The 15,363-nt window shown below is 44.9% G+C and overlaps 2 protein-coding genes across 5 annotated transcripts in view; one reads left to right on the top strand and one right to left on the bottom strand.

The window, feature by feature from the left end:
- Nucleotides 1-266: 266 nt before the first annotated feature.
- Nucleotides 267-8,981, bottom strand: PSMD12 (proteasome 26S subunit, non-ATPase 12). 2 transcript variants are annotated; one of them, XM_033076966.2, is made up of 11 exons: nt 8,828-8,981; nt 6,770-6,829; nt 6,442-6,570; nt 5,257-5,364; nt 4,227-4,331; nt 3,637-3,786; nt 3,326-3,460; nt 2,667-2,779; nt 2,162-2,336; nt 1,575-1,652; nt 267-709 (listed from the first exon to the last, which is right to left on the bottom strand). In XM_033076966.2, exons 1-11 carry the CDS (start codon nt 8,933-8,935, stop codon nt 500-502), a joined length of 1,371 nt encoding a protein of 456 aa, XP_032932857.1. In that variant the 5' UTR covers nt 8,936-8,981; the 3' UTR covers nt 267-499. The 2 variants fall into 2 exon arrangements, with proteins under 2 accessions (XP_032932857.1, XP_042635797.1); XM_042779863.1 differs by lacking the exon at nt 267-709 and having other exon boundaries at nt 1,642-1,707.
- Nucleotides 8,982-13,293: 4,312 nt separating this feature from the next.
- PITPNC1 (phosphatidylinositol transfer protein cytoplasmic 1) overlaps nt 13,294-15,363 on the top strand; it is a 77,322-nt gene continuing 75,252 nt past the window's right edge. The window contains exon 1 of one of the 3 annotated variants that reach the window (XM_033076640.1): nt 13,294-13,894. In XM_033076640.1, coding sequence (XP_032932531.1) covers nt 13,847-13,894 — 48 coding nt within the window. In that variant the 5' untranslated portion in view covers nt 13,294-13,846. The remainder of the gene's footprint in view (nt 13,895-15,363) is intronic. The other 2 variants (XM_033076639.2, XM_033076638.2) reach the window with 2 other exon arrangements.

Raw genomic sequence — 15,363 nt, 5'->3', positions numbered from 1 at the left:
CAAATTCTAACTGTAGTACCAAATCATAAGAAATAGCATCATTCTTAAGCATAAATATCCAGAATTTTGTTCAAAGACTGTCTTGACATAACTTTACACTAACATCATTTTAAGTTACCTCTTTATAAACTCTAGGATTTTATTATTTACAGTATATCCTCTCAATCACAGCTTCAAAAATAGCCCTGTAATGAAATTACCACAGAATTATATGTTGAACAGATAAGGGTACACATTGGAAAAAAGAAATCATGAGACTATTATTATACAGGCAATACAGTTTTATTCTGTTCTTTCACCAATTGTAGCAAAAACATTTAACAACTGAATGAATAATCAAGGGAACTTAATTGTCAACATGAATTTCAGAATTATGTTCTAAATTTTAGACCAGGAAGGCTTGACAGGGAGAAAACAAACCATATACACACTTGTAATAATAGTCTCTATTATGAAGATTTAATGCCTTCTTTAAAAGCACTGAGATTATTGAGGCACCTTACTGCAGGTTATGGATCATCTCTTCTTTGGCAATGAGATGTGTGGTTTTGTTAACTAGGGCCATGAGGGAGTTGAGCTTGTGAGACCAGTCATTGAGTATATTGTTTGGGTCCTTAGGCCTCTGGAAATTGATAATTCCTGCCAGCCTGTCTACTTTAGCAAAGATGGTTTTATTAACTACTAGGTTAGACAAGAACTCCTCCGATTCCTGTAAAGACAAACAGCACTAAGTTAAGAGAACAGCATTTTTACAAAGCATCAAAACTCCTCCCAACAGTATGAAAACACCAGGAACAAGATTTTCTTTATACACAAGTCCAGCTGTAACAATATTGTACTTTAAAAAATGCAGGATACTTTAATATGACACATGCTGGCAATGCAAGGTACTAACACAAGCTATATTAAAAAAAAAAAACCTTTTTGTTTTCAATTTACTGATATCTGATTATCTTTCATGAAATTAAATATTAATATATGACCCCAATAGACTTTTACACTTTGGAGTACTTGGCTACACAGATACCAGAGCAAGCTGTGTGGCAAGAAACACTTGGGAAAATCCCAGTGAATTACTGACCACTGTCAAAAAGGGTCATTTCTGAGTTTGTGGGAAAAGAAGATTCCATTAAAAGGGTGAAGTTTTTCATTTGCTCTGAAAACACCAGGATGTGTTACTCTACTTGGCAAGCTCTTAAAAACACAAAGGGGGTGGCAGAAGAACCCTCCACCCCATGTTCCCAAAGTGATACCACCTATGAACAGGGACACTTACAGGTGAAGGACCCTCTCTTCAGCTGGTTTTCATCACTCATTGACAAGAACTTTTTTACACTGAAACAAGAAGCTCCAGCCTTTACACAAGGCCTTGAACACAAATAAACTTCTAAGAGCAGCTTGTGCCTTATGGGCATGTGCATCCTGAAACTGAGTTTAAGGTTTAATGAATAGTTTTCTAACTCCCATAAAGGCAGAAAATTAAATCAAACAAGAACATTACTCTGCTGAATACTCACATCTCTGCCACAAACACACTCCCCTTATGAAAGAAGGACAAGGCAAGCAAGACTTACATCAACGGACAGATCCAGGAGTTGTGCCATTCTCTTCATTGTAATTCTGGTATAATATTTAGCCATTATTCTAATATTCTGGAATAAAAGTGTTCAGAGTAGAGGGTTATGTGCAAAAAATAATTGAAGCAGGCTGCAAAAATATAAAAGTCCATGTTAAAAGCAGATTAGGAACTGTAGTGCTCTAATGGCAGTCCAGCATGGGGGACGTGTGGGGTTGTGAACAAACAGCAGTTTTACTGGTGGAAGTACAGAAGTCTCTACATGCTAAATTATTAAGATAAGAAATCAACCTATCAGGAATTTAATACCAAGCAAGACTTTCAGATTTATGTTTTATTGAAACACGAATGCTAAATCTGATTTGAGTGCAATATCCTCTTTTTGGTGGCACCTATGCCAAATATAAACACAAAGATACACAAGCAAATAAAATCTTGACATACAACACGACAGAAAAAGACACCTTACCTGCTGCTTTATTAGCTACTTTTTTGTCATCTTTGTGATTAAAACACAGCAAGCAAAAAGCATTTTTAGCTGAGGCAGTGAGTAAACAGTTACAGTTTACAGACACTGATACTTACATGTTCCACAACTCTGTTCTTTAAATCTTTCCATCTCTTTTCACCTTCCTCTGTACAGCCAAAAACATCTGTTGCAGGACTGTCAAGGGATCCTTCTCTCAACTCCTTCCCATATTCTTCAACTAGGGCACTCCACCTCATCAGCTCCATGGTGGTAAATAGTTTTAGGAGGTCTCTAAATGATTTAGTACAGTTGGATTACAATCCTGTATTAATAAGGCCTGGTTCATACTTACAATAGATCAAAGGCATAACTTTAAATGTTTTACTCTTATTACCATAAATAATGGGGGCAGCTCAAGTCAGACTGATTTTCTAACAAAGATCTTTCTCTTACAAGAGGCATTTATTTTCACATACAGCAGCCATGGCATTTTTGCAGTATTCTTAATGCAGCATTAAATTCAGAGTTGCTTATAGCAGACTCAGCATAAAGAGATTTACTTGCACTGTTAGGGAGAGACACTTTTTAAATTAAGAACTGGTTATTAGAAAGGATACTTACTTATACTTGGGGATTTCTTCTAGCTTTTTGTCACTACTAATTCTGTGCACCAAATCAGACTGTTCATTGTCATAAGGTGAAAGAATAACATAAAGAACAACGCTCTTCAGTGCCTGTTTAAGAGGAAAGTGTGATGATTTTTTTCCCATAATTAAACAGAGGAATTGCCAAAACTGATACAGAGCTTAGAGGTTAATATGTAAAAGATTTAAGTTCACTGAATTAAGAAATTAAGGTGAAATCAATGTCATCTTTCTGAAATGAACTGTGGTACTTGTAAATTGACACAGGTTAAGCAAAATTCTAGTATTTCAAATAAATACATGAAGGAAAAAAACTTTTCCAACATGAAAGACATCTGTACTGCACACACAACAGCACCACTGAGACCACACTAGCACAGCTGTTTGTAATCTCCACACTTGTATGAAACAGTTGAGACATTCTCCATTTCAAAGGTAATATAATGAACATGTTGGTTATAAACATTCTTTTGAAATCAACTCTACCATATCTGTTTTCAACTAACCAATTTGTTAATACAGTCATTTAAATAAAAACAGACTGGTGAGCTATTTCACCCACTGTACACTGATGTGGTAAGAAATGGCTATTTGCCACATGGAAATACAGACATTTTGTATGGAAAGTTTGTTTACCTGTTGCCACTTTTCACTTTCAGCCTGGATACAGGGAGTGTCATAAATGGCTCTGTAGTGCTTACAGATGGAGAGGTAGGAGCCTTCATGTTGATCCAGCTGGATCATTAAGTTGTAGTATTTCAACTTTAATTTCTGAAACAGTATCAAAAAGTCAAATTAACACAGCTCCATGACAGGTAAACGAAATTCAGCTAACCCCAGAAAACACAGGGATTTAAATAAATACACTTGGACCTGAAGAGAGACAAGTCAAATTAAAATTTGGGTGAGGGGAGGGAGAAAGAGTGAGAAATCCTTCAATTACTTACTTCTGTGTTTTCTTCTTGAAAAAACTTTGTATTAATTTTTTTGCTGATAATTTGAGTCCGAATATAATCTTTTACAGCTAGACAGAGTCTCATCTGCTCCAAGATAAATTCTACACGTTCTTTCTTTTCCATTGAACCGTAGGTTTCCACCTGAAATGAAATTGTAAATACTTAATGTTGTCAATGCAAAACAAGTGAAGGCTTAACTGTGCCAGAAGAGTAGGAGGTTGTCTGGAGGGGAGACCACACCACAACAAATCAACAGAAGAAGAGCTATTACAGAGCAAGTGAAAATGGAACAAAGGTTATTCCATTTTAATTATCACCCCCACTTACACCAAAGAATCCACCAACACTAAACTCAGTGCACAAGGTAGAGAATTAAAATCTACTTTCCAAGTGAAAAATATTCTACATAATCCAACCATGAGACTAACAAAAGCAGTCACAGCTGAACTGCACTTTCACTAATAACAGTCCATCTCATTCCAGGCATTTCTGCAAACATACCCAATTCAGTTTGTAAACACTCTCAGGACAGTCAGAATTAATTGCTACTGCTGATGCAATTCTGAGTTCCAAGGTGTTACCTGCAACTCCTGCAGAATGGAGGCAGCCTCTTTCACCTCCCCATTCTGTTCCTTTATTGTTGCAAGTGTCTTTGTCAGGCGAGCACGTTCGATTTCCACGTAGATCTGAGGGCAGAAGGAAGAGTTTCAACACTGGAATTCTCTAAAGAGGAGTGCAAACTCTGAGACTGCAACCCCACTGGTAAGTACACTTGATGCTGTCATCATACAACCATTTCATTTGTTGTGTATCCATCCACTGCACTGGCACTGTCCACAATATACACTGATGAAATACAAGGGATAACTGATACTATTTTGGCCCAAATTAATCTAAAGAATAATGTCTACACTGACCTATGACTATTCATAGTGCATATCCCTTTGTGTTTGCTTAGGAAGTTTTGCATATTTTGTCTGCTAGAATATATTGAAACAGATGGGAAGTTACACTTTAATGGTTAATGTGTAGTAAGCACTACCCTTTGAGTTATTTCACTTACTCTTAACCAGCCATTAATCAACAAGACTTGATTACTAATAATTTAGACTAACAGAAGTCATAACATCGACCCAAATTTGCCTAATTCAGAATTTTTTCTTTTCTTAAACCAGAAAGAACTCAATATAAGTAACTCACTTGTTATTACTTTTTGGTTATCATAACTATATGTAATACCTTGCTAAATGCAGGAGAAATTAAACCTGCCCATTTTGCTAACAAACTCAAATACATAACATTTTAAAAAGTGAAAAGGAAATAGCATTTTAGAATTTTGAAATGTATTAATAACACAACCATATTAATAACACAACCAGATGCCTACATCATAGGAACACAACCAGTGTTTCAGCATATGATTTAAATATGGAAAATATCTGCAGTCTTTTGAAAGGAAATAAACTACTTAGCTTCTCAGGATAATTTAAAAATTAGTTTTAGTCTTACTTGCACAAGATTTAAAAAATAATGCTAGGAAACGACACTTCTAAAGAAGGCAACATTTTTATTCTACCTTTTAGACACTAAGTGTTAAAAAAGCCCCCTTACTTTTCCTTCTGTGACCATACGCAACGTGTCGATTAAGCGCAGTTTGACTGGCAAGTCTGTAATTTCTTCAACGTAAGTGCAGCACTGCTGGACCATTTTAGCAACTGCCTAGTATGAAAACAGAGGGGAAAAACATACTGTGGTTTTAGATTTCCATAATGAATTCAAGCTATAACACTCAGAGGTAAGTAATAAATAATTTCATATCTAAAGAGACTCATTTCAGCAAAAAGCACACAAGACACATCTCCTCTCTTTGATTCATAAAGATGTGTACAGTGATGCTGCAGACTGATGCTGTAAGGTAAATGTGATGCTGTTCTGTCATTCCTTTCATCTCAGTTTTTCCAATATTGAAAATAATCCATGCCAAGTTCTATGCTGAAAAGCAACTCCTATTCTTCTGCCAAATCCACACATTCACATGGACTGGTAGAACTTCTCTGCTTGCCCTAAGACCTGCATGGCTGAAGATTCCTGTACCTTCTCTTAGCTGTGTGCACTACCCTCTCTCCTTAGAACAGCTGTAGATTCCTCAGGAAGGGAAGGAAAAGGGAGGATTTTCTCCTTCAATAGCAAGTACAGGTATGGGAATGTGCACTTCTGGTAACAATGCTGACAAAGCTGTTAAAATTATTATTAAAATACCTACTTCTAAAAAACCCCAGAATTAAAACTTCTAGAAACGTCTTCCTCAAGAAGTTCCTCAAAATTCAGCTGGAATGATCCATGCCTTCAACTACAGTCTGTGTAGGTCAGAGAACTAAACTGTACTCCTACTTTTACACACACCAGTGATGATTCTGCACACTAAATGATAGGTAACATTTTCCCTCCTAAAGCAACGATGCCATTGAATTTACCTGCTGCTCAAACTGAACACACAGAGTGCAACAAACTTCACACTTCCAAATGCAAATGCTTTCTGCCAAAGTATGCCAGTTTCAAAAGCAAGCATGCAAAGCACACATTTCATATGAGCACAACAAAACACAGTAACTCTGTTTAACGTACATCTGAACATGAATAAGGAATATGTCTACAAAATTCTTCTACACAATGCAGAAGAATGCAAAAATGAACGACCATCTCTACACAGAAAATCCCTACACACATGGGGGAACCAGACATGTAACACAATTCCAAAATACAGTTTTATTTTTTGTTTCAAAGGATTAAATTCACCTGTTTTAATTGACTTCTTCTCTTTGATAGAAGAATAATATTTTCATTAAGAGCATCCCAGTCTTTAGCTTCGTAACACATTTTCACTATGGCAACTAAGATTCGGGATGTGGAGACCATGTCAGAAGCCTGTAACAAACCAAGAGCGTGTTAGAGAGGGGATAAACAACCAGCAGCCTTCCAACACAAAGGGGAAAACATCATTGTGTCTGGTCTCACTGATCTGCTTTTTAAAGAAAAGAAAGACTGACACTCCCAAATCCCTTGACTTGAACCCAGTGGAACATGAGGGGTGCAGCACATCCCAGCATCACCTCGCACTACTCACCGTCCGTGTTTGCTTTTCCAGGGAGAGAAGGTTTTCAATGACTTCTTGCAATCTTCCTTCCTAATAAGACAGACAAACAATTAAGTTAAAAACACAATTCAGTTTAAACTGGAAGTGGCCCAAATTCCCACATACATAAAAACACAGACTGGCCTGTACACTAATTTTTAACATCTTTTCCTTAAAAAAATGTATGCATAGCACTTACTTTAAACACATGGCTCTACACAGAGATAAAACTGGAGAGGTACTAGTTTCATTTCCACACAATACATGCTCTAAGTTGTCTGCCTTGGAAGAGAAACCTGGCAAGTTTCAGACAGGTTTGGTGAGCTCATATTCACTGAGCTGCATGGAAGACTCATTTCTTCTCTAGCCAAAACAGAGTTTTTAGTGAGATCAGATATGCAATTAAATACCTTGGCCAAAAAAAATTCTTCTCCTATTACTTTCACCCATACTCATATCTTAATTACAGTGTATTATACAAAGCATTAACTACAAGCTTTACATGCTAAGCATGGAATTATAATAGCTCTGTTTTGAGAACCATATTTGCCTTTGTTTAGAGCAGATACTACAATGTACTTCTAGTCCCCAGTTGCAAATCTTAAAAATATCTAGTAAAAAAAAAAGTTAATATGGGTGAGTTTGTAACAGCCCATGGCAATGGTGGGGCTGCGAAAAACGCTTAGAAACCAGAAACAAGAAATGGTTAAAAAATTAGTAACAAAACAAAGAAAATTAAATTTGTTTCTAAAACATCCCAGCTGAAATGTTGTAGCCTACATACAATGGTTTGTCAAGGATGTGCTCTTACTGCCAGAGTTCATCTTTTGCACAATGAAACATGGCCATGGTGTCCACTCCTTTGCAGAGCTGTGCCTGGGGGATAAAATCCCTGAGCCTGCTCTCCATACAACAGTCTTAAAATAATCTAAGATGTAATTTATTTATCTTAAGGCTACTGCCTTCAGAACTGTTCAACATGTGTGTCTTTCACAATGACACACATGGATCAAGCAGAGCATTTGCAGCATGTAAAGAGTCAGAAGCCATCCTACTGGAACAATAAATGACAGCAACAACAGGGAACCTGTGGCTGCCCCATCCCTGGACGTGTTCAAGGCCAATCTGGACTAGTGAAAGGCGTCCCTGGCTACAGTAGGGGCCAGAATGCGATGAGCTTAAGGCCTCTTCCAAACCAAACCATTCTGCGATTCTATGGTTCTGCCTTTTCTGAGATGCACAAGAGTCTCCAAACCACAGAAGAACTTTTTTATGAAACACCGATGCTCCAGCACTCTGACTCCATGTGGAACACATCCTGCGGTCACCCAGGGCGTGTGCACAGACGATGTTTACTGAGCCGGAGGAGGCAGAGACAGCCCTAGAGCCCGTCCTGGCTCTGTCCCTCCATTCCAGCTCCCTGGGGCTCGCATGTAACCGAGTTAAAGGATGCCCAGCGCTGCCTGTCCAACCTGACCCCGGACCTGTTACACGAAGGGAGCTCTGGCGCACAGAGCCCCTGCATGAACAAGCAACCCCGCGTTGCAAGGGCAGCAGGAAAGAGCCACGGGCCTTGTGCGGACTGGGCCCGGCTGGTTCCCTCACCCGCGAGGCTGCGCCCCGAAACCTCGTCCCGTCTCAAAATCACAGAACAGGCTGAGCTGGACGGAAACCACAAGGATCATCGAGTCCATCTCATGGCCTTGGTTCTACACAGAACATCCCTAAGAATCCATGTATCTGAGAGCGTTATCCAAACACTCCATGAGCTCTGGGCAAAGCTGGGGCCGTGACCACTGCCTTGGAGAGGAGTTTCAGTGGTCGGCCACCAATCTCCCTCCTGACCACCCTTTCCACACCAGCCCTGAAACAGCGGAGCCAGCCACTCCTTTCCTTCCCTAGCCGGGCACGAAGAGCCCGCGACCGGACCCCTCAACACCGCATCGTGGGGCAGGATGCGGCCGCGGGTCGCTCCGCGCCGCCTCCACGCGCGGCCTAGCGCGCCATGACTCAGCCCGTCCACCCCGCCAGGCTTCTCTCCCGCCTCACCTGCGCCAGCCGCTCGCACTCGGGCAACCTCTGGTCCACGGTCGCGCTGTAATCCACCTCCATTTTGACGATGCGGCCATCGGCCCGCTCCGCGCCGCCGTCCGCCATGTCCGCCCGCTCCGCCGCCTCAGCGCTCACCGGAACCGGCCGGGCCCGCGCGCAGGCGCGCCGGGGGCAGCCCGGCCGAAGGGCCCCGTGCCGCGGCAAACAGGCACTGCCGACGCCACCCCCGGCCGCCTCAGGACCCGCAGAGGGGCGGTGCCACCTCTGAGGGACGCGCCCCGCCCACGGCCCCTGTGAGGGGACCGGGACGGCGATCGGTTCGTGTGAGGGTGTCTGCCCCTCAACCCGCTCCTCTGAGGAGACCCGCACCGTGATCTGCCCCTCAATCTGCACCTCTGAGCCCCAGTGTGGCCGGGGGACTCCCCGGCACCCAAGAAGGGCAGCTGTGAGTTGGTGCCAGATGTGGTGGTGACATCTCCCAGTGACATCCCCCAGTGACATCTCCCGGAGTTCAGTTACGACCCACAGTGTGTCCCTGCTGCCACAGCCCCGGTATTGCTCGGAGCTGGGGGGTGGTGAGGCAGGACGATGATGGGTTTGTGTTGTTTTCTCATATGAGGACATCCTGGACATGTGGACACACCAGGTGTTGCCTGAGTTCTGTAGCTGCTGATTTCACCCTGGTGATTTCACTGTATCTCATTCCAGCCTTGAGTTTTAATCACCTAGCCTTGCTGGAGAGGACACACCATGGTTTTTAAGAACACGAGAATCCTGATCTAGACAGTGTTGCACCAGCAATGTGTTTGATAACTTGTGAGATGTTGGTGCAATGCCTTGTGTGCAGGTTGTCATTATCTCCTAACACAATTTCATCCACTACAAAAGTTTCATTCACTGGGGAAATTCAGAAAAACTCCCTCGTGTGCAAGCAAACACTTCAAATACTCAGGGAACACCCTGAATCAGAAAGGTTTAAATTGGAAGGGATAGGATCACCTAGTTCCAACCACCTGCCATGGGAATCTTTAGATGTTATTTAGGATTTTCAGAAAGAAAAGGTTAGTATGAAATTACATTGTGTTACTTTCAGACCATACTGGACACAGACCAACATGTTAACGTGGCAAAGGGGTATTTGAGATAACTGGTTTAAATGCTTGACAGAATTAAGACTGAGTTCCCACATCTGGTGCACTGGTGTAAATTCAGAGTAATTCAACTACATTAATTCAGAGCTCCAATATTGTATTTTGCAGCTGTGTCTGATACATGCCTTCCAATTAGCACAGGATAGACCACAGGCTTTGAGTCACTTTCTGTTTGAACACAAACTTGATTTGAAAAGTCTGCTGACAGAATTTATCCATTACCCTTAATAATTTTTACTTAATTTCAGTTGACTTAAGCACTGAAAATACATGCATGTATCACACAGAGTGTATCAGATGTTCTTCCCTAACTCTGCCTATTTACAAATTTTTACAGAGCTTTTATTTTTACAATATGAGTCTTCTAGTTCATGGTAATATTAATATATTTTCACAGGTGATGGATTGGCTTCCAGGGAGGTCAAAAGTCACATGCTAATCTTGAACATAGTTTGGTTCAGAGATGTGAGTGAAAGAGGAAGAAAATAAATGCCTTTTGCAAATGTTGCTTTTCTTTATCTGCATGAGTACACCGGGAAATGAGGAGACAGCTGTTGCCCCCAATACAGAATCCTCGAGTGTCTAAAAAAGAAATTAAATTCTTATTCAAAAGTCCTTAGTGAAACACGCAAAGAAACAACTTGGCTCTTACTGTCTCTTACTCTGAAGTGACATTTTGCTGACACAAGTCCATCTGGAGTTCATACTCAGCATAATTTAACATATGGGCTTTTTCCCCCCAGGTCAAAACCGAAAATGTCTCATTTTCACAACAGAGCATCAAGAGCATGTTGCAGAGGTAAGAGTAAAAAATTTCTGCCAATTCATGGAAATCAAAACCCAAAACTGAGGCAGGCGTGCTTGGCAGGCACTGCCTGCTCTGGGAGCTGGAAGTTTTCTGTCTCAGCACGTCCCCTGGGAAGCATTTGGGGAGTGTGCTTTGGAAAGAGTCTGGGCACTCCCAGTGGGGAGTTGGAAGGGATATCCTTGGGGCCATTGCTTTCCCCATGTGCAATCAGCACAAGAGCTGAGGTTTGGGGTGTCTGGAGAATGTTTTGCTGCAGGTATGGGAATTAGTAATTTTTTTCCGTTTTAAGCAGGTTCTGTAATTGACCCACTGCTTTCTGGAGATCTGCTTTGCTAATGGAAACAGAGCTGCAAGGTTTGCTTTGTGTTGAAATCATGTGATAGGTGAGGAACTAGTTTAAGTCTTTCTCCTGGTTTTATTGAAATTCAAGGCCCGATGCCAAGAAGTTCAGGTTCTTTTACAATGGGTTTCAGCAGAAACCAGAGGTATTGTTCCCAGTGGAAGAAACCACTAGAAAATCACTTAAAACTGAAGGATGATTTAGATCTGAATTTGGGTTGTCTCTAATCTGTGGGTAATACCACAGAATCACAGAATCACCACGGTTGAAAAGACTTTTAAGCTCATCAAGTCCAATGTCAGCCCAGCACCACCACTATGTTCAACACTAAACCATCCCCCCAGGTGCCACATCCAAACATTTTCTGACCACTCCTTGGGGATGGTGACTCCACCACCTCCCTAGACAGGATATTCCAATGCTTCACAACCCTGTGAAGAAATATCCAATCTACACCTCCGCTGGCACTGCTTGAGGCCATTTCCTCTCATCACTTGTTCCCTGGGGACAGAGCCTGAACTCCCAGCCCCCTCAGCTGCCTCCTCCTGTCAGGGATTTGTGGAGACTCAAAAGGTTCCCCCTGGAGCTTCCCCAGCCCCCCCTGGTACTCCAGACTTCCCCAGCTCCATTCCCTTCTCTGGACACGTTCCAGCATCTCGATGTCCTTCCTGCAGTGACATATCACAAGGTACTGCCGTGGTTTTGCTATTTTGCTTGGAATTCCAGGAACATGCAGTACCAACATTATGAATTACAGTCACAGTTTCCCTATTTATAAATGGCTGTGTCAGATTTGAGACAGAAATCTCATTAAACATATTGTTCATACCTCAGTTGAAAATGCAGACTGTTAATAGAGCTCTCAGATTTTTTATTTCTTTGTGTAGGTGTTTGCTCTTCCCTGGGAAGGCAGGGATGTGAAATATTGTGCCATTATTGCAAAGGGGCTGGCAAACATACATTGTTGGCTCCAGGAGATGGCACTGTGTCCTCTGGCTGAGAATTATACCCACAGCTCTGAAATGTACATCCAGAACCAATGAAATTCTGAGGGGCTTTTGCTCTTTCTTGTTATGAAACACACATTTCATTGTAGACCTAAATTCCTCTTTAACTGTCCCAAATACGGTATTTCATCACTTTTATTTTTTTGCAAATAACTGGTATGTAAGTGCAGATGTGTATTTTACCATGATCTGTGCAGTGCCTGTGTTTTGCTCTTACAGTGCTTCTCTGCAATCCAGAGTGGCTTTATAGCAATTGGGAGCACAGAAGCAGCAGGATGAGCATTTTAAACATGAAATGCTGAGGTTGTGTAACAGTTCAGGGTGCACAGGTACTGTCAGAATTGGGTTCCTGTGAATTTCAAGTTGTAACTGACTGATGGGTAAATTTCTCTGAAAAACACAACCTCCGAGTGTATTAAAAAACAATGTCACTAACAAATTCCTCACTAAAGGAGAGGGGGAGACCTAAAACGTTTCTGGCTTTATAGTTCAGCTGAGAAGGAGGCGGTTTTTAACTGAACTTTCTGCGTGCCATTTGAAAGTTAAGAAAAAAAAAAAAACCTGATATGGAAAAAGGGTTTTATTTGTGCTACAAATTGTGCTGGCTGATAGCGGAGGGCTGAGCAGAAGGGAAATGGGTGAGGCCTCCACATCCTGTGTGTGTCCGCACCGAGCGCACGCTGTCCTTTCCTTTCCTTTTGTACCAAGGAGGCGGGTGCGAGCCCGAGGCTCACGGGCTCGCTGCTTCTGCACCGGGGTGCAAAATGCTTTGCAAGGTGCCTTGTCACGCGTAGAGCAATAAACTTCCAAAACCCGAGAAGTCCTCACGGCAGAATTAACAGCAATCGCGAATTCTCGGGGCTCAGCGCTGCCGGTGTCCCCGTGCCGGGAGGCGCGGGCGGGCGCTGCCCGGAGCCCTGCGGGCCCGGCCCCGTGAACCCGCCCGAGCGGCGGCGGCCGCTGCCCCCCCGCCGGCCCCCTCCCTCCTTCCTGCCGCCCCGCTGATGTTAGCCCAGCCCCGCCGGGGCCGCCGCCGCTGCAGCCGCTTCGCGCCCGCCGAGCCCGCCCGCCCGTGAGCAGCCCCGGCCGCGGCTGCGCCGGGAAAGCCGCGGCCGCCCGCCCGAGCGCCGCGCTGCCCCCCCGTACCCTCCCCCGAGCCCAGCGGGAGCCGCGGCGGCCGCAGCCGCGTTGCGGCGGGGAGGTGGGAGCCGCGCTTGGCAGCCGGGGAAGGCAACGTTATAAAAAGCCTTTGTCTTGGGAATCAGCATCGCATCTCTCCTGCCGCCCGACGTGCTGCCGGCGGGGGCGAAAGCCACATTTTCGGCTCGTTTGTTCTTTTCGCCGCCCCAGGCATGTCTTGACACAGCCGCGAGAGAGCCCGGCGTTTCCATGCACTTCCGACGGATGTCTTCGGCTGGGGCGGTGGGGGTTTGAGACTTTGTAGCGTATCTCGGTGCGAGCGCCTGTGAGATTCCCATGATCGCAGTGTGAAGGAGGAAGAACTGGGAGAAAGAAGCTGTTGTGGTGATTTCTCTTCTTGCTGGGTCAGCCTTCCTGGATGGTTGCATTACTGTCTTGTGGACACATTGTCAAGAGCGCACAGAGAAAGAGGCTTGGTTATTTTCCCCCTTGTTTGGTTTCCGTCGTGATCTCTGTGCAGAAATCACCACTTTTCTCCCAGTTCGCCGGTCCGCACTGAGCAGCAGGAATATGCTCATGAAGGAGTACCGGATCTGTATGCCTCTGACAGTTGAAGAGGTAAGATCCGCGCTCGTACCGGAGAGGCTGTTCCTTAGCGAGCCTTTTCTCTTGCAAGGCGAATTGAGGTTATATTTGTTTTGCTGAATATTTTTTCTTCGTGTAATGAACTTAGTCGGAGATGACTGGTTAGAGAGGAATGTTTTCATTGGAAAATATAGGAATCTTGCAGGAACGAAGGTAACTTAAGTGTATCAAAAGCATTGTGTCGTCAAAATATTGTTTATAAAGATTTTCCAACCAGACTTTTCGGAGGAATTTCACGCATATTTGCAAGGGAATGCTTTGTGCTGAAATTTCTACCTGATAAAGCGTTTGTCCGAAACCCAGATTCTAAACATATTTCGCCTTTGCTTAAAATACCCTCGCAGCTGAACATGGCCTTAAACTCCAGCACAGGTAGGGAAGAGAGGTGATAATTTATTAGTAAAACTTTGTTGTCATGTAAAGAAGTGATTGAAAGTCAAACAGCTCTTTGTCGGTGCTCTGAACTCTATGTTAGGAACATTATATTTTTATTTATCTGCAAGCATCCCACCGGCTCACTGTCTCGATTAAGACAGAAATACCGACACGGAGTACACGTGCTCTGGAGTTATTGGTGTTCATGAAGTGTTTGTGGGTGCAATTAGGTGCCCAAAGGCCCGATGGCGTTTGGAAAGGAGATGATGCTTTATGGTTTAGTGTCCTGCAAATACAAAAAAACTCGGTGTTGTCTTATCTGGCCGACTGGGCACCGCGGAGGGGAGCGAGCCCGCTCTGAGCGCGCATTTTGCGCCGAGGTGCGCGCAAAGTTCCGCTGGTCCCGCGGGGGGCGGCGGGGCCGCCAGGGGGCGCCCCGCTCCGGCCCCTCCACAGCCCCTCCAGAGCCCCGCTCCGGCCCCTCCACAGCCCCGCTCCGGCCCCTCCACAGCCCCTCCACAGCCCCTCCACGGCCCCTCCACAGCCCCTCCACAGCCCCGCTCCGGCCCCTCCATGGCCCCGCTCCGGCCCCTCCACGGCCCCGCTCCGGCCCCTCCACAGCCCCTCCACGGCCCCGCTCCGGCCCCTCCACAGCCCCTCCACGGCCCCGCTCCGGCCCCTCCACAGCCCCTCTACAGCCCCGCTCCGGCCCCTCCACAGCTCCGCGCCGGCCCCTCCACAGCCCCGCTCCGGCCCCTCCACAGCCCCTCCACAGCCCCTCCACAGCCCCTCCACGGCCCCTCCACAGCCCCTCCACAGCCCCGCTCCGGCCCCTCCACAGCCCCGCTCCGGCCCCTCCACAGCCCCTCCACAGCCCCGCTCCGGCCCCGCTCCGGCCCCTCCACAGCCCCTCCACAGCCCCGCTCCGGCCCCGCTCCGGCCCCTCCACAGCCCCTCCACAGCCCCGCTCCGGCCCCGCTCCGGCCCCTCCACAGCCCCTCCACAGCCCCGCTCCGGCCCCGCTCCGGCCCCTCCACAGCCCCGCTCCGGCCCCTCCACGGCCCCGC

This window comes from Catharus ustulatus, chromosome 20 (assembly GCF_009819885.2).
Source record: "Catharus ustulatus isolate bCatUst1 chromosome 20, bCatUst1.pri.v2, whole genome shotgun sequence".
Lineage (NCBI taxonomy): Eukaryota > Metazoa > Chordata > Aves > Passeriformes > Turdidae > Catharus > Catharus ustulatus.
Note: the sequence above shows the minus strand (reverse complement) of the source record. Positions and strands in the feature narration are given on the sequence as shown.